We start from the raw sequence: 23,950 nt of genomic DNA, 5'->3' as shown, positions 1-23,950 counted from the left end.
GTTTTCTGAGGAAGGGGAAGCAAGAGAAGAATTGAGCAGCTCTGTCTTTTCTCTGTTGTGCTATTGTCCCATGCACTTTGAGATATGATCATCTTCCTCTTTCCCCTTTTGTCTTCCTTAGCTTTCCTTGCCATCTTTAATTCAAAGTGAATTTTAGCACTCCTGCCACTATTTTCACTATTTTCCGTGCCATGCTCTTGGAATTGTCCTGTTCCCTGGCTTCCATTGTCTGTACATATCTTTAAAAAATTTAAGTTGGTTCTTGAGTTCATTGTGTGTCCATATCAGCCTCTCCAGCTTCTGTTTTTGCCTTCTCATTGGCGCTGTTTCTCGTTATATCTTCAGCATTTTATTCTTGAGCATCTTCCATCCCTTCTGAGCTGGCATGCTTTGTAGAATCTTAGTTCACAGAATTCTACCCATCCTTCCCCTGAAATCTGTTTTCCCTTTTAAATCTGCTTTCCCAAAATCTAAAGTGCATTTCAGACTATGCCTGGCTTTCCTCTACTCTATTCTAAGATCTGGAATGGTGATGATGATGGTGGTGGTGGTGGTGATAATTGGCATTCATATATTTATGTAGCACTTTAAGGTTTGCAAAACACTTTACAAATATTGTCTCATTTCAGCCTCACAACCACCCCAGGGGAAGATAAATGGTGCTACTATTCCCATTTTACAGATGAGGAAACCAAGACAAAAAGAGATTAAGTGATTTGCCCAGGGTCACATAGCTAGTTTCTGAGGCTTGATTTGAACTCAGGTTTTCCTGACTCTAGGTCCAGTGTTCTAACCACTTTGTCACCTAGATGTCCCTCTTGGGGAAGAGTAGTTACTTTTCCCTAAAGTTTCCATAATTTTCACTATGATATAGTTCTTTCTTATTAGTGAGACTCATATCCTTAGAGAATATCCAGTCCAGGTGGTCTTTAAGGTAGGGTCTATTTAACTTTTTAGAAAAATATTTTGATAACTGTATTTAAATATAATTGGTTTTCTTTGTAACCCCATGTACTTTATTTCATTCATTGAAAAACAATTTCAAGAAGCAGCCCATAGGCTTCACCTGCCTGCTAAAAGCCTGGGAAAGAGAGAGAGAGAGAGAGAGAGAGAGAGAGAGAGAGAGAGAGAGAGAGAGAGAGAGAGAGAGAGAGAGAGAGAGAGAGAGAGAAGAGGAGAGGGTAGAAGGGGTCATTATATTTAAAAAAAAAACCCTGTACTTGTGCAGTCCTCTCATTTTACAGATGAGAAAACTGAGGCCTGAATAGGAGATAACTTCCCCAGCTGAGATCACCCAGCTAGCTAATAGTCGAGTTGGTACTTCAACTCCAGCTTCTTCAGTCCTGGTCCAGTCCAGGTCATTTCTATTAGTCTGCTCCCTTGCTATTCTAAGGATCTGATGCTAAAATTCAAGTGAATGGACTTGGAGACTTGGTTGGCGAAGCCCATGGTGTGAGCATGAGGCTCTAAGGTATGCCTATGTAGAAGCACAAGTATGAGATACTGGAGCCTCGGCAGAGTTCGCTGCTAGCACTGTTTGATTGATGGGAAGCCTTCCTGTTTGCAATTAGAAACTCTTAGGGAAACAAGGATTCAGAACATCCTGAGACACCTTCACTTTAAATGGTTCAGGGGGAAAAAAAACTCGAATGGCTGTTTCTTTTGAGTGGAAAATTTTGAGAGGGAATGTGGGTGTGAATTGAGAACATGGAAACATTTGCTCTACAACTTACTAGTTTTCAAAAAAAAAAAGATGCTGAGAAATGCAGGTGTGGGTGTGAACGACAGACTGGGTAAATAAAGAAGGTGGTAGGTTTGCAGATTCAGAAACTGTTGGAGCTGGAAGGGAACTTCCAGGAGATCACCACCCCCTCCTCTGCCATTGCCTCCAATGAACAGAGGATTGGACTGAGACTTGGAGAGGGGAAAGGACTTGCTCAAGGTCATACAGCCAGTGATTGGCACTGATAGAATTTACACTCAGATTTCCTAACTCCTAGTTCTTTCCATTGCTTATTCAGTATCTTGGTTCCTAAATTGAGATGGTACTGAACTATGTTATCTTGGAAATAGCCTCTCAGAGTGATGTGCCAGGGCTTAGCAAGTAGCTTTTCTTGAATGAAATGGAATCAATAGTCTTTTTATTTCTGTGATCTAGCTTCAGTTTGCCTTTTCTACTTAGTAGTAGTCATAGAGTCCTAGACCAGAGGTGTCAGATATGCAGTTCCATTGTGGCTACAACACTGCCAAGTGTGGCTGAAGAAGATTAAAATATAATCAGGAAATATTTAACCGAATAAATAAAATACAATAGAACATAGATAATGTTAACATATGATTTTTGAAGTCAGTATGCAGGCAGGGATCCTTATGTATGGTTTAGTGGCCATTTCTATTTGAAATAGTCTAGAATACTGGTATCATCTATCATCTATCTATCTGTCTATCTATCCTTCTATCTATCTATCTATCCATCCAGTTATCCACATATTCATCTTTCTACCCATCTATCTCTCTATCCATCTATCATTTATCTCTATCCATCTCTCTATTCAGTCATCCATCATTTATCTATCTACTCATTTATCTATCTATCCATCTATCATCTATCTACCTACCTAATCATCTATCATCTAGCTCTCTATATGTGTATGTATATATGTATACATACATATATGTACACACATGTATGCCCCCATATATACACACATCTCACATCTATATGATACATACATATGTATATGTTATATATACACATATGTTTGCATATAGCCAATGAGAGCATTTGTTTTCATTCACTATGCATACTTGTTACAAGGAATTTGTTTATCTTTTTCTCCCCGGTGGGGCAGGGGCAAAAGGGAGAGAAAATAGATTTGTTAGTAAAAATAAAAATGCGTGTTACAGCTGTGGAATGTCACATGCACTTTCAGATGGAATCATTATATCATTAGTTTTGCTTAGATACCTCTTGAGGAATGGAGGTGATCTAGAAATAGGATGTAAAAACAAAACCCAATGGCAAAATTTGTTCTTAAATGGAAAAACTGAGGCCCAGGGAGAAGGTCTCTGTTCACAGTCAAATTGAAAGTTAGCAGCAGTTATGGGGATCAGGCCCAGGACTCCTGACTTCCTACTTCATAGTGCTTGTTCTACTGCATGATGCTCCTATTGCTCCCCTCTGCATAGCTTACATTCTGGCCAAGCTGACCTGTTAGACTCATCTGTTCCATGCTGTCTGGCTTCTCACATTACTCATGCTGGTACCCACGCTTCTCCTTAGCATCTCTGCCTGTTGATATTCTCTGCATTCTAGAGTGGCCTGTTCAAATGCAGCTCCTGCCTGAAGCCTCCCTAGATTTCCAGGTCAAAAATTTCTCCCCTCTCTCCCCCAATTCCACCAGCATCTTTTACCTATTTTATTATTCTTTCCTATTTCTCTGTCTTGACATCTGGGTGCTTCCCTGTCTGATGCCCCTTGCCAGGTTGTGAGGTCCGTGAGGGCAGAGATCCTTGCCTGAGTCTCCTTTATATCTCTCCCAGAAACAAGGACAGAGTTTGGCAACAAATCTCTACTGAAGGAATGGGATTTCTTCAATGTTGCAGAAAAAGGCTCTTCCTTTCTGCATAAGACTGATCATGTGCCTCCTTTGCTCCAAAAGGAGGCCCTGACCACTGTCTGCATGAAGTTCAAACCCTTTCACTTGTTATTCAAAACCTCTCCTCACCCTACATCTTCAGCCTTATTACCTATTGCCCTTTTCCCTCCCCTTCCAAGGAGTTCCAAGGCACTCTTGCTCTAGGTGAACTGGTCTATGCTTATTCTCCTTCATTAACACATTGCCTTGGCTCTCTTGCTCTCTGTTTTGCCTTTGTTTATCCTGATAGCCATGCTTTGAATGCCCTCATTTCTCCCTTATGACATATTGACATCTTAACTGTTGGAGTTCATCTGCAATGCCACTGCTCCTCTAGGAAGCCTTCCTGATCCTGGAGTCATAATGATCTTTCCCCTCAGACCTCCCATAGTGCCTTCTTTATATTCCCCTTCCCCTTTATCATTTAACAATTTGGGGGCAGCTAGGTGGCGCAGTGGATAGAGCACCGGCCCTGGAATCAGGAGTACCTGGGTTCAAATCCGGTCTCAGACACTTAACACTTACTAGCTGTGTGACCCTCGGCAAGTCACTTAACCCCAATTGCCTCACTAAAAAAAAAAATCATTTAACAATTTGTATTATGACTACTTGTATTGGTGTCAGCCTCCTATTAGGTAGTAAGTTCCTTACAGGCAGGGATAGTACCTAATCTAAGTTAACTCGCAGCGTTAGTGTGAGGGAAGTGCTAACTTTAAAGTGTGTCCAAATATGGATTCTTTTACTATTGTTGCTGTTGTTGTTGATCTTTTAAAATTTTTTAAATTACATAAACTTAAAAAATTTTATTTTATTATTTTCTAGTTACATATTACATATAAGGATAGTTTTCAACATTTGTTTACACTGGATTTTTAGTTCCAAATTTTTCTTTTCTCCCCCCACTTCCCTCCCTCCTCCCCAAGACAGAAAGCAGTCTGATATAAGTTTACATAAAAAAATTTCTAGAGTGATATAAAGTTTATCACTATGGTAAGGCACTTAATAAATGCTATTTTTGTAGTTCTCTTAAGGAAAGGAGATCAGTTGTTTTTCCCATTGGTGGAACCAGGTCATTTATTTATTTGTAATTTTATTTGTTTTTGGTAGCTAGGTGGTACAGTGGGAAGAGAGAAAGAGAGAGAGAGAGAGAGAGAGAGAGAGAGAGAGAGGGAAGGAGGGAGGGAGGGAGGGAGGGGCAGGCCTGGAATCAGGAAGACTTATCTTCCTTCCTGAGTTCTAATCTGGCCTCAGACACTTACTAGCTATGTGACCGTGGGCAAGTCACTTAACCCTGTCTGCCTCAGTTTCCTCATCTGTGAAATGATCTAGAGAAGGAAATAACGGATCACTGCATTATCTTTGCCAAGAAAACTCCAAATGGGGTCACCAAGAGTCAGACACAACTTAAATGACTGAATATCAACAAACACAATTCCAGAGTATCAGTGATAAAACATGCTCCTCACCTCCTAAGAAGAGGTGCAGAAAGAGACATTGATTTTTGGATATGGCCAAGGTGGGAATTTGTTGTTGCTTGACTCTGCATATGTGATACTGGGATTCGTCTTTCTTTCTTTCACTTTGGGGGTGAGTTTCCTTCAGTTTGTGGCAGTTGGAGGGAAGGGGAGCTAATGATGAAGTTCACAAAATGGAAAAAAAAGGTCATAGACGAAGAGAACAGAAGGATGGTCAGTAGTAAACAGACAATCAATACAGTTTTGAAAACAACTGAACAGGCTGAATCTGGAGGGTGAAGCTTGCTGTCATATGCAGATTCATAGCAGCGTGTGTGGTCCTCTTTTTCCATTCTGCTTTGCTAGTGGAAATACTCATGTCATTTGATGTTTATTAAGTTCAGAATTTAAAAATAATGTTTTTTCAGTCATGTCTAACTCTCTGTGACCCCATTTGGGCTTTTATTGGCAGATACTGGAGTGGTTTGCCATTTCTGTCTCCAGCTCATTTTATAGTTGAGGATCTGAAGCAAACAGGGTTAAGTGACTTGCCCAGGGTCACACAGCTAGTAAGTATCTGAGGCTGGATTTGACCTTAGGTCAGGAAGACCTGAACTGTGTGGCATAGTTCAGGATCAGTGCTTTATCCACTGTTCCACCTAGCTGACCCTAGACTCATGGGCCTAAGAAGTCTATACATAGGCCTCATTGGCTTATTATCACCCATATGTTAAGACTCCATAAGCCCATTTAGTTGTTCTTGAATAAGATGTCCTCTTCCATAGCCATGTTCAGGTCTTGAGCACCATCTCACTCAGCCTCCATGATACTGATCAGGTTGAATTTTCCCCCTCACCTTAAGGTGCCTTTTGTTGTTATTGTTCATTCATGTCCAATTCTTTGTGGCCCTAAATCTCATTTCTGCCATACTACTCCCAGATGTTTTTTCCTCAAATACTGAGTCCTTGTCCAAATGGTTGGGGTCTTTGGGTTTATCAAACATGATGCTTTGTTTATTTTTGTCTGTTACGTACCAAATCTCTTACACTGATTGACTTCTCTTTAGTCAATACAAAGTAGAAACAGAATCGTAAAAAAATCCTTTCCCTCCCTCCCACTTCATCCCCAACTCACTCACCAGACAGGACCAGAGAAAATGGCGGGCACTGAGGCCTTCTTCCCAGGCTAATGTACAGAACAGTGTGTGGCGGAGTTTCCAGTTCAAGAACACAGCACAACGGTAGAAAGTGAACTTGCTTTTCTGCAACGTAGAGATAGAGCTGGTGGGTCTTCCTCCTTCTTAGCCCCACCCCCCTCCACAAGAAGTTATTGGGGAGAACTGGGGGAATGGGGAGGGGAGCAGTTTCTTCCCACATCTCCTTACTTAGCATTCTGAGGAAGAGGAACGCCCTGGTGCCAGAGTGTTCCATATCTCTCTCCTCCTCCCCTTCATGAAGAAAACTAGCCTTCAAGAGCTGGAAGGACCTTGAGAAAAGTCATCATGTCTTGTTGGGAATAGAGCCACTGACGCAGGACCCATCAGATGAAATGATAATAATCGTGATGTCTCCCATTGCTACAGATTTATGAAGCACTTTCCTTACAACAGCCTCAAGGACAGGAAGTACTAGCATGAGTGATTGTCAGTCCTATATTATTGTGACCTTTTGACAGGTGAAAACTGAGGCTCTAACGGGGGCAGCTAGGTGGTGCAGTGGATAAAGCACTGGACCTGGATTCAGGAGGACCTGAGTTCAAATCCAGACTCAGACACTTGACACTCACTAGCTGTGTGACCCTGGGCAAGTCACTTAACCTTCATTGCCCTGCAAAAAAAAAAAAAAAGAAAACTGAGGTTCTGAGAGGTTAAGTAATTTGCTCAGGGAAACACAACTTGTAAGTATTGAAGCCAGGATTCAAAGCCAAGTCTCATTCTCTTGTACCACTGCCTCAGGCATGGGTCTGAATCAATCAACAAATATTTATTAAGAGACTTATAAATACCATCCATTGTATAACAGATGAGCATATATAAAGACAAAAAATGAAATGGTCCTTAAATTGGGGGAAGCAACATGTAGTCATTAATATGAAATATATAAAATTAATACAAGGTAATTATTTGTTGAAAGGTGGAACTAGCATCTTGTGGGGGGAGGAGGATCAGGAGTGGCCTCATGTGAAGAAGATGGCACTTGAGCTAAGTTTTAAAGAAATTAAAGATTCTATAAATCAATAAACTTTAAGTGCTTGCTGCATACCAAGCACTAAGCTAAGTACTGAGAACACAATTGTAAAGAATGAATCAGTGCTTTCTCATAAGAAGCTTACATTTAAATGGGGAAACAAGAAATGCATATATAGGTGTATACATAATAAATACCAAAAAAACCACAGATAAAGACAAGGGAGTTGGAGAGGAAGGGAACTAGCAATTGAGGGGATCTGAGAAGGCGTCATTTAGAGAAGGGGGTGCTTGAGCTTAATGTGAGAGGAAGAGAGGGATTCCAGGAGGCAGAGGTGAGGAGAGAGTATGTTCCAAGCTGGAGGGATGGCCAATGCAAAGGCAGAGACAGGAGATGGAGTGGCCTGTGTCGGGTACAGAGAAGGCCAGGTTGGCAGAACTGTTGTTTGTCTTTTGTCTTTTCTTTTTTTTTTTAGTGAGGCAATTGGGGTTAAGTGACTTGCCCAGGGTCACACAGCTAGTAAGTGTTAAGTATCCGAGGCTGGATTTTTGTCTTTTGTCTTTGAAGAAGATCGGTGACAGTACAGGATGATATCTTGACTCATGTGAGTTGGATTTAAGTGAGGCAGAGTTGTACAAACTTGTCGGCCTCACTTATTCTTCCATAGTCACTAAAAGTCCAGTGACAAGACAAAAATCAAGACAACTGGCAAAGGCCTAGGATGTCTGACTAAGCTCTAAGGCTGCATGGCACCTGCTTCATCTGCCTCATGGCTGTTGGAACAAATTGTTCTCATGCACCTATTCCACTGGTGCAAGTCTTTACATCCTTGGGGTAGACACCCTGCCATCTCTCAACTCACAGATGGGTTTGAGGTCTGTTGATTACCCTCAATCTAGTTTAGCCCATTTGCCAAGATGATTTACCAGGGTGTGGCCACTGTACATGCTAAGCTTCTTGGAGCTACAGGTGAGAGTTGAGTGCTAACTGGACACCAAAGGTGGATGAGCAGCCCTGTAAAAGGGATCAGCAAGCCCTCATGCCAGAGATGCTAGTCCTTCTTGAACACCATATACACCCTGAATACCCAATACTCACCAGAACTATAGAGTACAGAAGGATGAGCTGTTTACAATGAAACTAGACAGATAAGTTAATGCCAGGCTGTGAAGGGCTTTAGAAGCGAAAAGTCGTTTTTCTTTGACCCTAGAAGATATAGGGAGCCACTCGAGAGTAAGGGATTAGACCTCCTCTTAAGGAAAATTACTTTGGCAGTTGTTTGGAGGCTAGACTAGAGTGGGGAGAGAACCAAGGCTTGGAGACCAATTATGAAGCTGTTCCAATTATTTGGACCAGAAGTATTGAAGTGAGGAACTAAGGTGGTAGCTCTGTGAGTGGAGAGATCATAAGGAGGTAGAAATGGCAAGATTTGGTGACTGATTGTATCTGTGGGGTGAGTAAAATTGAGAAGTCGAGGATGACTTGGACGTTATTAACCTGAGACACTAGAAAAATAATAGTGCCTTCAACAGAAATAGAAAAGTTAGGAAGGCAGTGGGGTTTCCCTGAAGGGTAAAGATAATGAGTTCTCTTTTGTATAAGATGTCTGTCTCCAGGACATAAAGTTTGAAATGGTTAAAAGATGGTGATATGGGACTGAAGGGGAGAAACTAGGGCTGAATATATTGTATAGATTGGTGATTCATCAGCATGGAGATGATAAATGCATGGAGAGAGAAGAGAACAGGAACTAGGATAGAGTCTGGGGGAATCCTCATAGTAGGGAATGTGTAATTTATTGTTATAAAATATTAGCAATATTTTCAGAGTTACATAGAGTTTACACTTTTAAAACTTGTAGTTGTGAAATTGCAACTGAAATTTATTTTGCTGATTTTTTTTTTATTATAGCTGGATAGTGGATCTTATAAATGATGAACCAGAAGAGTCAGACAGGTACAAGGAGAACCAGGAGTGAGTGGTAAGTAGCATGAAGTCCCAGAGATGAGAGGCTATTGAGGAGGGGAGAGTGGCCCACGGTGTCAAATGCAGAAGAGAGGTCAAGTAGGCTGAAAACTGAGAAAAGATTTGTCAATTGAGATCATTGGCAATTTGGAGGGAGCACTTTCAGGTGAGTGAAGAGGTTAGAAGTCAGATTGCAAAGGGTTTGAGAAATGAGTTGAGGAGAGGAAGTAGATGGTGTGTCTAGAGAGCTTTTTCAAGTTTGTCTGAGAAAATGAAGAATAATATGAGATGATAAATTTAAAGCGATGGGTCCAGTGAAAGTTTCTTAAGGATATGGGAAGGATTATGTATCTTTGAAGGCATTAGGGAAGAAGAAGAGGGGAGTCAGGGTTGAAGTTTGGAGGAGTAGTAGATTGAGAAGACAATATTCTGGAGAATACAGGAGAGGATGGGATCATGAGCCCATGTAGAGGGGTTAGCCTTGGCCTGGATCTCCAGGGAGAAGATTATATCAAAGGATCCAACACTTTGCACAGTACTTGGCACATAGTAGGTACTTAATAAATGATTGTTAATTGTTGACAGAAGGTGAGAAGAGGGAATTTTGAAGTAAGTGGTCTTAATTTTCCCATTAAAGAAGTGAGGGTCTCATCTGAGAGAATGGGAGAAAAGGAATTTGGAAGCTTGAGGAGACAGAAAGTTAGAATAGCTTTTGAGGTAGCAGGATAGGGAATCAATTAGGGAGGAATAAAAGACCTGCTTTGTTCCAGTGAGTGCGCGGTTGAAGTTGGCTAACATGAATTTATAGTGTACTCTGTCTGCAAGGCTATATGACTTCTTCTAGCTCTGAATGTACAGGTACATGAGAATAGAAACAGAAGAGGTGAATGATGGGAGTGATCTAGGGTTGAGGTTTGACAGGGTGTCAGATGTGATAGAGGTGAAAGATTTAAGCAGTGATGGGAATGTGAGTCAATGGTAATAGTCTGAAAGAGTACTGAGGGGGTAAGAGGCTTGGAGGTCAAGATGAAGCCCTGAACCTGAATGGGTTCAGGAAGGGTGAGGCATGAGGTGAGATAGGATGATGGGACATTGTGGTCAGGTAGAGGAATGTCAACATTTTTGACTAAGGAAGTGGAGCACTTATAATAGTGAAGTTCAGGGTGTGACCACACTCAGGGGAAGTAAAGGAGTATGTTGAGAGATTTAAGGAAATGGTAAATTGGCAAGACTGAAGGGGCATTAACATAGCTGTTTAAAGTCCTCTGGTAAAAGGACAAGAGTTAGGGACAAGAGAAAGACAGCAAGCTAGGTAATAAGCTCCTTGAGATGTGAGGGAGAATGACCTAGGGGTTGGTAGACAACAGTCACCATGATATAAATTGGAACATTTTGATACCATGAACTCCAGAGTAGTAGAGGGTGCTGAGAGATGACAGCAAAGGCAGAGTCTGGAAATGTCATTGGGGAGCAAAAGACTATTCCAGTTTCTCCTCCTGAACCAGTGAGTCTATATTGTAGGGGTGTTAGTGAAGGTACAATCACTTCTGGAAAGGATAGAGAGGGATGCAGTGTTGTCTGAAAGCAGTCAGGTCTGAGAAAGGACAGAAGTGAGAAGAGAGTGCACTCCAGGCGTGATACAGCCTGTATAAAGGCTTGGAGACAGGAGATGGGATATTCTTTGTGAGGAACAAGAAGGCCAGTTTGACTGGATTGTTGTGTGTATAATGAGGAGTAATATATAATAATAGATGCTTTCATAAAGCATCTATCTTTCATAATATATAATAATAGATGCTTTCATAAGGCATCTATCCTAATGAAAACCAGGTACTAGGCCAAATGAAAATATCTGAGCTGGTTTCATGAAAACAGGACATTGGATTGAATGAAAATGAAATAAGACTGTAGTTCTAAACAAAATCAGTGAATGGAATTATAATGACAATAAGACCAGTCTAAGTTGGGGAAGGGTGGCAGCCAGTGTGAATATGCATTGGCTGGGTTGTCCCATGCTTGAGCAGAGTTGAAGAGAGAATTGTTTCTTCTTCTTTCCCTAGCTCCTCCACCATCTCCCCCATTCCCACCTCCCCAAGGGCAAAGATTCAATGTCTTTTTTTTTTTAAGAGATTTTTTTTTTAATGGTGAGGCAATTAGGGTTAAGTGACTTGCCCAGGGTCACATAGCCAGTATGTGTCAAGTGTCTGAGGCTGGATTTGAACTCAGGTCCTCCTGAATCCAGGGCTGGTGCTCTATCCACTGCACAACCTAGCTGCTCCAATTCAATGTCTTTTTGCTAAGGTTAAAGGTAGAATCCCTTTCCCTAGAGATGGGCTTATTCCCACATGGCATATGCAGTAACAACCTGAAGGATGGCTTGGCTGACCCAGAGATCTCTTAATCACCTAACTCCTCTGTCTTCCTGAATGCTTGTTGGATTGATTACTACACCTGAGTGACTACCTGAATGACTGCCTATCTCTGTGACTACTTGTCATGATGACCGACAGGATGATTGATTATCTGACAACCATCCTCTCTGCTTGACCATTGAATTGACTGACCGTTATAACTGCTGGGCACTTGTCCTTCAGGTGCACGAGAAGTGGGATCAGGCTCTGATGCACCTGGGGCTTCAGAGTATGGTAATCCTTCCCCTCCATAGAAATCACTAGGTCTCCAAACAGGGAGATGGCCGATGCTCGTACCTTATCTCGTTCCTGAGGATGACATACCCAGAGGAACCCCGCCCCCCGCAACCATCATCAATGAATCGATCAAAAAGCACTTATTGAGTGCCTACTGTATGAGAGGGGCTGTTCTATGCCCTGGGGCTACAAAGACAAAAATGAAACAGTCTCTGCCTCTAGCAGTTTTTTTTTTTTAAACCACATTTTACCAATACTTATTAGCCTTGATGTATGGTCCTAGGAATTCTTGGTAAGACTTGGCCCCGTCTATGGGTTTTTTTTTTTTTTTTTTGGTGAGGCAATTGGGGTTAAATGACTTGCCCAGGGTCACACAGGTAGTAAGTTTCAAGTATCTGAGGCCGGATTTGAACTCAGGTCCTCCTGAATCCAGAGTTGGTGATTTATCCACTGTGCTACCTAGCTGCCCCCCCACCCCTCTGGTCTATGTCTTTACCTCAGACCAGCATCTCCCCAAGGTCAGGGTCTGTTACTCTTCTTTTAGTTAAAAATTTTGGAAGGAGAGGATTTCTTTCTTTCTTAAACATGTACGCTGTTATGTACACATACATGTACAAACACACACATCAGTGGACACATAGAAAGTCTCATGCATGTGAATATTCACTCTTACCCACAATCCTCCTTACACACAATGGCGTGCTTGCACTCACATTGTCTCTCAGCTAATTACCTCTAATATGTAATCCTCTTGTCAGGATATATGTTTTCTGAGCCAGGTAACCTGAGCAGGATTGCTCCGAGGGTTCTAAGAGGATGCAGCTGTCACTGACTTTGTGCCTTAGTAATGATCCTGTAGCTCTCAGGCCTCTGGTTCCCAAAGGATGCCAAGTGACGGCACAGTCTGGCACCCAATACTTCCCCATGCACAACGTGCGACCTAAGAGAACTGCCCTGTTCTGCCATGAAGGATTCTCTTGCTTACCCTTCTAGTCCATATACTCAGCTCGACTTTAGAACCCATAACGTTAGGTTCTGGCTCTGCCTGATCCTCTCTATCATCTCTTGACAACTCTAGATGAAGAGAGAGGCAAGGTGTGCTCTCTGGGGCCATTGGCCCAAAGGCTGCATCCAAATGATCTATGTTCTTGATTGTAGGAACATGTATGTACTTACAGATCCTAAAGCCCAGACCTAGAAGAGACCTTAGAATCATTTAATACAAACTGCCTCTTTTACAGGTGGGGAAACTGAGACTCAGAGAGGAGTGCCTTGCTCAAGGTCACACAGGAGTTGTCATAGTGTCTAAATTCAGTGTGCCTTCCACTGAAGCCCTAGAATTGGGGTCAGGAATATGGGTTCTACTCCTGACTCTGCCATTGGCTAGCTGTGTGATCATTGGTAGGTTTCTTTTTCCCCTCTCTGGGCCTCAGTTTCTCCTTCTATAAAATGAGAAAGACAGAAGTGAGAAAAGAGTAGTACACTACAGATGTAACCTTAGAGATGACCTCTAAGATCTCAGCTAGAACACCCCAGAAATCTCGTACAGGGAGAAGCACCCTTGGAGATATCTAGAAGCCATGCTTTCACAACCACACTCACATCATCAAAGAAGTTGCGAAGATTGAGGGCAATCTCCTGGCACTGTTGGCCAGTTCCTTGCTGGCCCAGGCAGTACAGGACATCAGCCACTGTGCTCATGACCCTGATGACCACCTGCTCATTTTCATTGTAGAAGCCCTCCAGGAAGGCTGGCAGCTGGGCCCGGAGAAGGTTACCCTGGGGGAGAGGAAAATGGTCTAGGCAGGGGGGTCAAATTTGAGGCAGCCTGGCAGGGTTAGGACCCTGCAAAACTACCAAGTTTCCAGAACAACATTAAAATATAATTGGGAAATGTTTAATGAAAATAAGTAAAAACACAACACAGATAATGCTAATGTATGGTTTTCTAAGTCGATATGGTATCTGTTTCTATTTGATTTTTTTTTTTTTTAGTGAGGCAGTTGGGGTTAAGTTACTTGCCCAGGGTCACACAGCTAGTAAGTGTTAAGTGTCTGAGGCTGGATTTGAATTCAGGTACTCCTGACTCCAGGGCCGGTGCTCTATCCACTGCACCATCTAGCTGCCCCTTCTATTTGATTTTGATATATCTGGTATTCTCCAGGGCTTCAGCTCCTTCTCATCCAGAATCACATACCCTCCATGCTGAAAGGGACCATGGAGGGCAGCTAGGCCAAGCTATAAGTGAACAGAATCCCTTTTATAGTATCTTTGACAAATAGTTACTCAATTTTCCCAAGAGACCCTTCAGAATGTGGAACTTACTACCTTATGAGGTTGCCTGTTCCACTTCTGGAAATTCCAAACAGATTAATCTTAGCAAATACCACTTTCATCGTGTCACTCTCCAGAGGGAGTTAGTGGGAAAGGCACTGGATCTGAAGGGTTCTTCCACACTTGGTCAGGACACTTAGGTTAGAATCCTGGTTCTGTTATTGACTAACTTGTGAGCTTGGGCAAATGTCTGGATCTTAGTCTTCTCTTCTTTCAGCCCTGAATCCTACAATCTTATGCTCAGAACAGAAGATGGCTCCCCGTTTATCTACCATTCAGTGCCTCTCCCTTTGCTTGCTCTTACTTCCCCTATCCCTTACCACATCTATAAATCCTTATCACACTCACTCCTCCCTGGTCAGGCTCTTCTCACCCACCTATGTCCCCATTCATAGATAAATGAGTGAGTGCTGTATATGGATAACTAAGCCAATGAATGACTAAATTGTGACCTCCCCCACCCCCAGCCCCCTTTTTACCTTCTCTGAGTCAAAGATGACATTCTTGAGACCTTGCAGGCTGATCACTTGGATGGAAGGGTTGGGGTCAGTCAGCCCTTGATGGAGATGTGACAATACAGCCTGTTTAGGTAGCTCCTTCAGCATTATTGGGCTGTTGAGAAACTAAAGCAGGGGAGGGGGCACTGTCATCCCTAATCCCCCCCTCTCCCCTCATGGGGATGTTCCTCTGACAATGAGGTCTGTATAGATATAGTGCTGTGTCCTTTGAATAAAGATGGTATAGTAATGATCAGGGCTGATCTTTCCAGAGTGTTGTCTCAGGGAATGGTCTCAAGCTGATGAACCAGGAACAGTGATATAGCAAGAGGGTGTTATGAACTTTACTATGGCTTAAGGGGATAGACAGGGCACAGGAGGGGAAGGAACCTTAGAGGCAGCTGGTAGAGCAATGGCTAGAGCCCTGAATCAGGAAGACCCGAGTTCAGATTGGACCTCACACTCGCTGTGTGACCCTGGGGGAGTTTCCTCACCTATAAAATGGGGATAATAAAAGCATTTACCTCACAAGGTTGCTGTGAGGATCAGGTGAATAAAGCACAGTGCCTGGCACATAGTAGGTACTATATATATATATAAATGTTCCCTCCCTTCCTTTTCCCATCTAGTCTGGCCCTTCGGTAGGTGAGGGACCAGGGACAGTGATGTGGCAGGAGGTAGTATGCTTTCTATTTTGGGGGCTTAAGGAAATGGACAGGACTTGGACTCAGAAGTTAAAACGAAAGCATTTCTGAGCTGGATGGAAGATAGAAGAGACCATCTAATTCAACCTTCTCATTTTATGGGGAAGCAAGCTGAGGTCCAGTGATGAGAAAAGGGACTTGTCACTTGTCACAAGGCCATTCAGTAACAGAATTATTCGATTTTTCCATTTTGGGAAGAGTAAAAAGATTGGCTTTTCTGGTGCTGAAGATCTGAAATAGGGAATACAGAGCAAGCAGGTTTCACGGGGGAAGGCTAGGGTTGGGATGGAGAAGGTGACAGAGTGCCTTGATCCTATAGTCAACAAGTAGCTGTGGATATTTCTAGGACAGGGATCTGATATGATGATCATATTTCAGCTTCACCTCTGGGTGTCTCAAGTGGTCCCTGCTTCCTTCTCAGGGCAGCCTTTACCTCTAAAATGAAGAAATTGAGACCCAGAGAAATGAAGTGATTTGCCCAAGGTCACATGGGCAGAGCTGGGATGGGAACCCAGACCTTATGAATCCAAATCAAGTGCTATCTTTTCACCATACCATATTGCCTCTCCCACATTTGTCTTCTCATGATCGCCAAACTCTTTTGCAAAGACTAGTTGAACTTTTTTTCTCATCTGGGCACAGCCCAGAATGACCATCCTTTCTTTCATTGGGGTCTTTGTTTTCCTCCTTTGATTTTTATATATTTAACCCAGTCATGCCCAGCCCCAGGGCTCTGGGCTTCAGCAAAGTCTGAGAAGCCAAAGAGAACAAAACTTTAGGGGAAAGAGAATGCGCCCGGGATGAGGAAAGCAGGGTGCTCTTACTGAAGTCATCTCCCTATTGTGCCCCTTCCCATCACATTAGGCTGTTGTACATGCTTAGAATGTTCTGCTTATCTCTGCCTCTAGGTTTCCTTCCTGGCTTCCTTCTGTTTTCATCTAAAATCCCACCTTCTTTTTCAGGGGTAGCTGTGTAATTCTGTATGTGGACTCATGTCTCTAAAAGAATTACATTGTTCTGTGCCTTTAAGACTCGTGCATGTAATTATGATATATAAACTTTATTTTTAATAATGCTTTTGTTAGAGAGTTCTCATTAAAAACTTTCCCTATTCCTCTTAATATTAAACTATCTCATAGCATTACATAAATAATTATTCCAAGTTTTCTGTATTTGTTTAATGTTATGTTTTTTTTAGTCATTTAAAATGAATTTGGCACTTTTTCTTAACACTAAATTATATTTTCCAAAAAAAGCCCACCTTTCCTGACCCCCTTTAATTATCCATTTTTATTCTGTACATAGCTTGTTTGTATATAGTTGTCATGTTATCTCTCCCATTAAACTGCCTGGCACATAGTAGGTGCTTAATAAATGTTTGTTGACCGATTGACTCTTTCCACACAGCCACTGTTTTCATAATTATATCTCCTCCTTTCCATCATCGAATCTCACCCTGTTTTCTTCCCTAGAGGAACACAACTGTTTGTCAGTGGCCCCATAAGTCTACTACCCTGTGGCACATACCCCACTCAGATGAAGTCCTGCTGGTTCGCCTTAATTATAGCTCTGCTTCTTGGGTTATTTGAGGCATAGCTACCCACTGCCTTCCTTCTGGGAGCCAAAGGCCCGATGGGGCTTTGCTCCTACAGAGGGGCCCAGATTGGGCAGAGATACAGGCTCTAGAATGGGTAGGGAAAGTAGTCCTTGGAGAAAGGCTGTCTCATGGGACAATGAGGGATGCTCAAGGAGGACTAGGCTCTGTCTCTGTGCCAGAAGAATGGCCTATACTTTCCCAAACCTCTGAGCTAGAACATTTGTCTTACCCTGGGAATGTTTCAGAATTTTTTTGGTTAAAAGAATCAAGAAGGGGCATGGTAACTGTCTTCCAGTCTTTCAAGGGCTGTCAAGTGGGGGATGGATTAGTTTTGTTGTGCTTGGACTCAAAGAGCAGAACTAAAATGAGTGGAGGTTGTAGAGAGGAAGGCTTAGGCTCACAGTAAGGGAAATTTGTCTATTAAGAGCCATCCTTGAGTGCAGTGGGTAGCTTCTGAAGGCAAGGATTGCCCCTTCAGCTGGAGCTGGGGTGACCCCTTGTCAAGCATATTATTTACATATGGGGTGGACTAGACCTGGTCTTTGAGGTCCATTTTACCTCTGGGATTTTGAGATTCTCTTTCCTGTTTAGGGCCTTAGAAATGGGATAGGAATAGGAATATTCTTGAAGAAGATACCCAGAGTTCCCTCCCTACCCTCAGCAAGTATCTTACCTCTGTGAAAAAGAGGCTGGCCACCTTCTTGTCACGTTCTGGTTTGGCCTCCATGTTGGAGATGGTCTGGTAAAGGACTCCTTTGATTTGGCTGCAGGAATTCTGCACCATGGCCCTGCAATGGGACAGAAGGGCATGAGACATACTTATGACCAAGGCATCCTATACCAACATCTGACTTTGTGAGTGGGTGTCTGTTTCTCTGTGTATTGCATGTATACAAATAGTGAGTGCATTGTAGTTAAGAAAGACTTGGGTTCTGGTCAGCATTGGCACTGGTTATCCCCAGGCAAGCTGATCAAATCCCTCCCTAGCCATGAAACGTACTAGTTGTGTTATCCTGTGCAGGTCATTTAAACTCTCAAATCCTACCCATGATACTTGGGCAGATCACTCAAAACCTAGCAATGACATGTTCCTGGGTAAGTCACTTAAACTCTATGGGTGTTAGTTTTCTCACCAGTAAAACAGGGTTAGAAGAATTTGCTCTTTGTATCTTTTTTTTCCTCGGGGCAATGAGAGTTAAGTGACTTGCCCAGGGTCACACAGCTAGTAAGTGTCAAGTGTCTGAGGCCAGATTTGAACTCAGGTTCTCCTGAATCCAGTGCTGGTGCTTCATCCACTTTGCCACCTAGCTGCCCCTGCTCTTTATATCTTATAGGATTATTGTGATGAAAGTGGTGAAAGTGCTTTGTTAATCTTAAGGTACTACAAAATGCAAGTTATTTTTAGGACAAAAACTGAGACAAAGCCATTGGATGAAAAAGTTAAGAGATTATTGATACTCTTGGAAGGCATAACCCATCAGCTGAGTGCTGGTGTTCAAATCCAGACAGTGAGGAGTGGAGGGGAGGAAGGTAAGTTGATGATTCCAGATGATTTTTGCTAAGAGTCTAATTATGAAAAAACACAATTCATAACCCCCTTCAATACACTGGTAGATGATCTTGATGTATTTCTGTGGCCATAAAACAACAACAAAATCTGCATTCTCTGGTGGCCAACCCTCCTTAGCACTTAGCTAGACATTTGTTTGTACATAGTCCATTGTAAGACCTTCACTGAAATTCCTCCCAGCTTGGTAGGACCAGCCATAGCTTGGGCTACTGGCACTACCCTGGAGAAGCCAGGATCGCTGACTCTTTTGGCATGATGAGACATTGGAGGAGGATGTTGGCAGAGCTATTTTTATATCATTATTATCATTATGTTGTGAGGATGACACATGGTAGGTGTGAGTAGGCTGTAGCATGTACTGCCAAAAAAGAAATATGCAGAGGAAATGGCCTAAAAGAAAAATGTCAGAGAACTATAGGATTGGAAAAGAAGGTGGGTGGGTCATGCAGGGAAAATAAGGGGTAACTGACAAGTAGCCTATAAGCTCCATTGGCATCCACACAATGTCAAAGTTTTCTAAAGAAAGGCCCTCCCTAGAGAGTTGGGTGGGTTCCCTGGGGAGGATCTGTGGGAGGACATGGACAAGTGTTGCCCAGGGTGAGGAGGTATGAATGTACCACTGCACCACTGGAGGGAGTGTCCAGAGTCTGAGATCACAGATCCATTAGAGTAGGAGAGGCAGGGTGGTATAGTGGAAAGGGCTAGACGTGGGGTCAGCTGACCTGAGTTCAAATGTCACTTTAGATGCTCCCTAGTTTTGTGACCATGGGCCTGTCACTTGACTTTTCAGAATTATCCATAGAATGGAGATCATCAGACTTGTATTGCCTGTCTTAGAGAGTTGTTGCTATGAAAGTGACATGTCAGACTTCTATATGAGTAAGAGTTATACATGTTTATCTGTGTATTTTCATGTATGTACATAGGTGAGTTCCCAGATACTTCAGGGTCACATACTTCCATGTGAATGTTTGCCCAAGATGAGGCTGGACAAGTAGAATCCTTGGAAGACTTAAATCACTTAGATGTTTAGAAGCAGAGTATAAAGGACTTCAGAGATGGATTATTTAAAAATAGAGCCATTTGGAGGCACAATGTGAGAGAGCCACTAGTGTATTGAGAGCTTACAAGGGCGCAGGCAGCTAGGTGGCGCAGTGGATAAAGCACCAGCCCTGGATTCAGGAGGACCTGAGTTCAAATCCGGCCTCAGACACTTGACACTTACTAGCTGTGTGACCCTGGGCAAGTCACTTAACCCTCATTGCCCCACAAAGTGTGTGTGTGTGTGTGTGTGTGTGAGAGAGAGAGAGAGAGAGAGAGAGAGAGAGCGAGCGAGCGAGCAAGCGCACTTACAAGGCCGGACTCATAATAACAATTACAAGGACAAAATGAACTCAAGGAGAGGAGATTTTTTGGGGCTGGAATGCTCATGGAAGACTTTCTAGATGGAGGAAGAATTTGAGTGGGTCCCTGAAGGAAGTGCAGGATTCAAATAGGCTGAGAGGCTAGAGAGGGCATTATAGGAATATGTGTGTAAAAAATACAAAACAAGGTTGAATCAGGGATTGGATTGAGGCAACTTGGTAGCTCAGTGAATAAAGCACTGGACCTGGAGTCAGGAACACATGAGTTCAAATCTGGGCTCAGACACACGAGTTGTGTGAGCCTGGGCAAGCCTCTCGGTATCTGTTTCCTCTTCAGTAAAAAGAGGCCAATAATAATACCTACCTTCCCAGGACTGCTATGAAGATGAAATGAGATGATATTTGCAAACCTTAAAATACTATATAAATGCTAGCTATTAATATTAATGCAATTGAGTGTCAAGGTGTCAAGTCATATCAGGAACCAAGGAGAGAGATTGATATCAGTTAGAATAGTCAGAGAAGTCTTGAAGAATGTAGGTCTTAGGGGAGTGAGGCCTTGAAGGATGGTAGGATTTCTATGATTACTTACATGTAGTAAATAATCCCACTCTGAAGTTCTGCTTTAACTTTTATAAAGCCTACATACCCAGCTATCCAAACCAGGAGGTGACTTAGCTAGTGGAAAGATCACTAACTCTTTTTTTTTGGCAGGGCAATGAGGGTTAAGTGACTTGGCCATGGTCACACAGCTAGTAAGCGTTAAGTGTCCGAGGCTGGATTTGAACTCAGGTCCTCCTGAATCCAGGGCCAGTGCTTTATCCACTGCGCCACCTAGCTGCCCAAGATCACTAACTCTTGAGACAAAGGATCTGGGCTTGACTTCAGTCTCTAACTTATTACCTGCCTGACCCTTGGGCAAATTCATTTCATGAAATCTCCAAGTTAGAAGGAACTTTTTAAAAGGGCATTTAAAATATTTCTAGTGGCTCTTTTTATGGTGGCAAAGAATTGGAAATTAAGGTCATGTCCATCAATTGGGGAATGGCTGAACAAGCTGTGATATATTGATTGTGATGGAATACTATTGTGCTATAAGGGTCACACAGCTAGTAAGTGTTAAGTGTCTGAGGCCAGATTTGAACTCAGGTACTCCTGACTCCAGGGCCGGTGATCTATCCACTGCGCCATCTAGCTGCCCCCTGTTTGAGTCTTCTTGTACAAAATGAATAATATGGAAATGTTTTACATGATTGCACATGTATAATCTGTATCAGATTGCTTACCATCTCAAGGAAGGGAGAGGGGAGGGAATGGAGAGAGGGATAGAAATTGGAACTTAAAACTTTAAAAAATGTTAAAAAAAATTTTAACTTGTAATTGGGGAAATTATTATGTTTTTTAAAGGTCTTTTTAGTCCTGTACCTGTACCTGACCTGTACCTGACCACAAAACTTGGGCTTCCATTTCCTTGGCGTTCCCTTCCGACTAGAAATATTATGATTCAGCATTGCAGTTAGTAAAAAAAAGAATAGTATAAGCACTTACTGTGTGCCAAACACTGTGTAACTGTGCCTTTATTTTCTGAATGAAATGTAGAGAGGGGTAATGACTTGCCCAAAGTCACAAAGTGAGTTAGTGGCAGAACAAAGGTTAGAATCTACCTTCTTCCCCCGAGACTGGAGGATCTTTCCACTGAACTGGGTGGAGTTTTGTAAGATAGAATGTCAGGATTGGGTAGAACCTTGGGAGATATAACATAGAATGTCAGGGCTGGAAAGGATCTTAGGACATTGAACCTGGAGTGTCAGAGATGAGGAACATAGAACAAAGGATGTCAGAGCTGGAAGGGACTGTAGAGATGATCTAGTCCAAAGCTCTTGTTCTACATTATTGAATCGAATCATTCTGTTTCCTTCTCCTCTTCCCGGCCCTACTTTTTCGGCTTTTCCCAATCCAGTACCTGGCAATGAGGGTCACCCCCTGATGATAGGTATCGAAGCTGGAGAAGAGATCCCAGGCTTCTTGTAGCTCTAGCTGTGCAAAGTCCTTCCAGTGGCCACTGGTGTACAGGAGACTCTTCACGGAATCCAGAGAGGTTCTAGGGCCAAGAGGAAGCAGAGTCAGTCAAGGAATCCTAGCATTTGGGAGCTGGAATAGATCCTAGAGTCCCCACATGTTAGAGCAGGCAGGAACGTTGGAGATTATTTAGGCCAACTCTCATCTGAAATGTAGGCCCAGAGACATGAAATTTCTTACTTAGGTTCCTGGTCAGTCAGTCAAAAAACGTTAATTATCTACTACTACATGCAGGAACTGTGCTAAGTGCTAGGGATACATTGAAAGGCAAAAGGTGATCTAGGGACTGTCTCATATAATATTTTGTTTTTTGCGGGGCAGTGAGGGTTAAGTGACTTGCCCAGGGTCACACAGCTAGTAAGTGTCAAGTGTCTGAGGCCAGACTTGAACTCAGGTCCTCCTGAATCCAGAGCCAGTGTTTTATCCCCTGCGCCACCTAGCAGCCTCTAATCTAGGGAGGAGCTCACAGCCTAATGAGGGAGACGATAGTGAAACAGCTATGTACAAACAGGATGTACACCTGCAAATTGGAGATAATCAACAGAGGGAAGGTACTGCCATTAAAGGGGATTGGGAAAGGCTTCTTGTAGAAGGTAGGATTTTAGCTGGGACCTGAAGGAAGCCAGAGATGCAAGGAGGTGGATATGAGGAAGAAGAAAATGCCAGGGATGGAGGACAGCCAGTGAGAATGCTTGGAGTCTGGAGATGGAGGGCCTTGTTCAAGGAGCAGGATGGAGGCCAGTGTGGCTCCAAAGAGGAGTCTGGGAGGGTGGATAAGGTACCTGTAAAGGTGAGTAGGGAAGGGTATGAAGGGCTTTGAATATCAAACAGAGGACTTTCTTTCTTTCTTTTTTTTTTTTTTGGTAAGGCAATTGGAGTTAAGTGACTTGCCCAGGGTCACACAGCTAGTAAGTGTCAAGTGTCTGAGGCCAGATTTGAACTCAGGTCCTCCTGAATCCAGTGCCGGTGCTCTATCCACTGTGCCATTTAGCTGCTATAGAGGACTTTCTGTTGGATCCTGGAAGTGATAGGGAGCCACTGGAGTTGCCCCTTAGGTAGATCACTTAGACAGCTGATTGGTGGGTGGCCGGGAGAGGGGAGAGACCTGTGGCAGGAAGACCAACCAGCAGGCTGCTGCAATAGTCCAGGCTTGAGATGATGAGGGCTAGCACCAGGGTGGTGGTGGTGGCGTCAGAGGAGAGAAGAGGTCATAAAACAGACAAAGCCTTGGCAAAAGATTAGCCACGGGGAAGTGAGAGAGTGAGAAGTCAAGGATGACATCTAGGTTACCTGGAGCCTGGGAGACTCAGAGGGCGATGGGGCTCTCAAACAGTAATACCTCCATATAGCAAGGGCTAGAGCTGAGGTCTGAGTCCAGGGATTTCCAGAGTTTTCTCCATCACCCCATGAAAGATCACTTAGTGCAAAACCTTCATTTTACCCATGCAGGAATTGATGCAGAGATAGAAGAGACTTGGCCAAGATATATTACACAATGTGTCATAAGACCATAGATTTAAAGCTGGAAGGGACCTTAGAGCCATCTCATCCAGCCTCTGCATTTCACAGGTAAGGCAACTGAGGCCCAGAAAGGTTATATAACTTGCCAAAGGTCACGAAAAGCCTGGATTTGAACCCAGATCTTCTGAATCCTCAATCTACTGCATATTTGTTGTTTACCTAGGGTTCTCTATAATTTCTGGGCTCTTAGGATTTGGGGCAGAATCAAGGTGTGCAGACCATCTTTTTTGTCTATCCAAGGCCAGGGCCTCCCCCTCCCTGCAACCAATATTAGGCTGATGTAAGAGATGCCTTTTCACTAAAGATTGAAGGAGGTTATTTCTTCTATCTGCCTCCACTTTAGTGCTAAACCCAGAGTTCTCCCTTATGTCTAATCCCAGTCATTTCACTGGG

The 23,950-nt window shown here is 43.0% G+C and overlaps 1 protein-coding gene across 1 annotated transcript in view; it reads right to left on the bottom strand.

The window, feature by feature from the left end:
- Positions 1–23,950, bottom strand: part of LOC122727413 (maestro heat-like repeat family member 5) — a 96,679-nt gene that overhangs the window by 7,224 nt on the left and 65,505 nt on the right. Inside the window, exons 21-26 of the mRNA XM_043964954.1 lie at positions 21,921–22,058; positions 17,697–17,811; positions 14,705–14,848; positions 13,494–13,670; positions 11,808–11,963; positions 6,231–6,353 (exon numbers count right to left, since the gene is read on the bottom strand). Coding sequence (XP_043820889.1) covers positions 6,231–6,353; positions 11,808–11,963; positions 13,494–13,670; positions 14,705–14,848; positions 17,697–17,811; positions 21,921–22,058 — 853 coding nt within the window. The remainder of the gene's footprint in view (positions 1–6,230; positions 6,354–11,807; positions 11,964–13,493; positions 13,671–14,704; positions 14,849–17,696; positions 17,812–21,920; positions 22,059–23,950) is intronic.

This window comes from Dromiciops gliroides, chromosome 1 (assembly GCF_019393635.1).
Source record: "Dromiciops gliroides isolate mDroGli1 chromosome 1, mDroGli1.pri, whole genome shotgun sequence".
NCBI classification, from domain to species: Eukaryota; Metazoa; Chordata; class Mammalia; order Microbiotheria; family Microbiotheriidae; genus Dromiciops; species Dromiciops gliroides.
The sequence above is the reverse complement of the archived record's forward strand: the minus strand, read 5'-3'. Positions and strand labels throughout refer to the sequence as shown.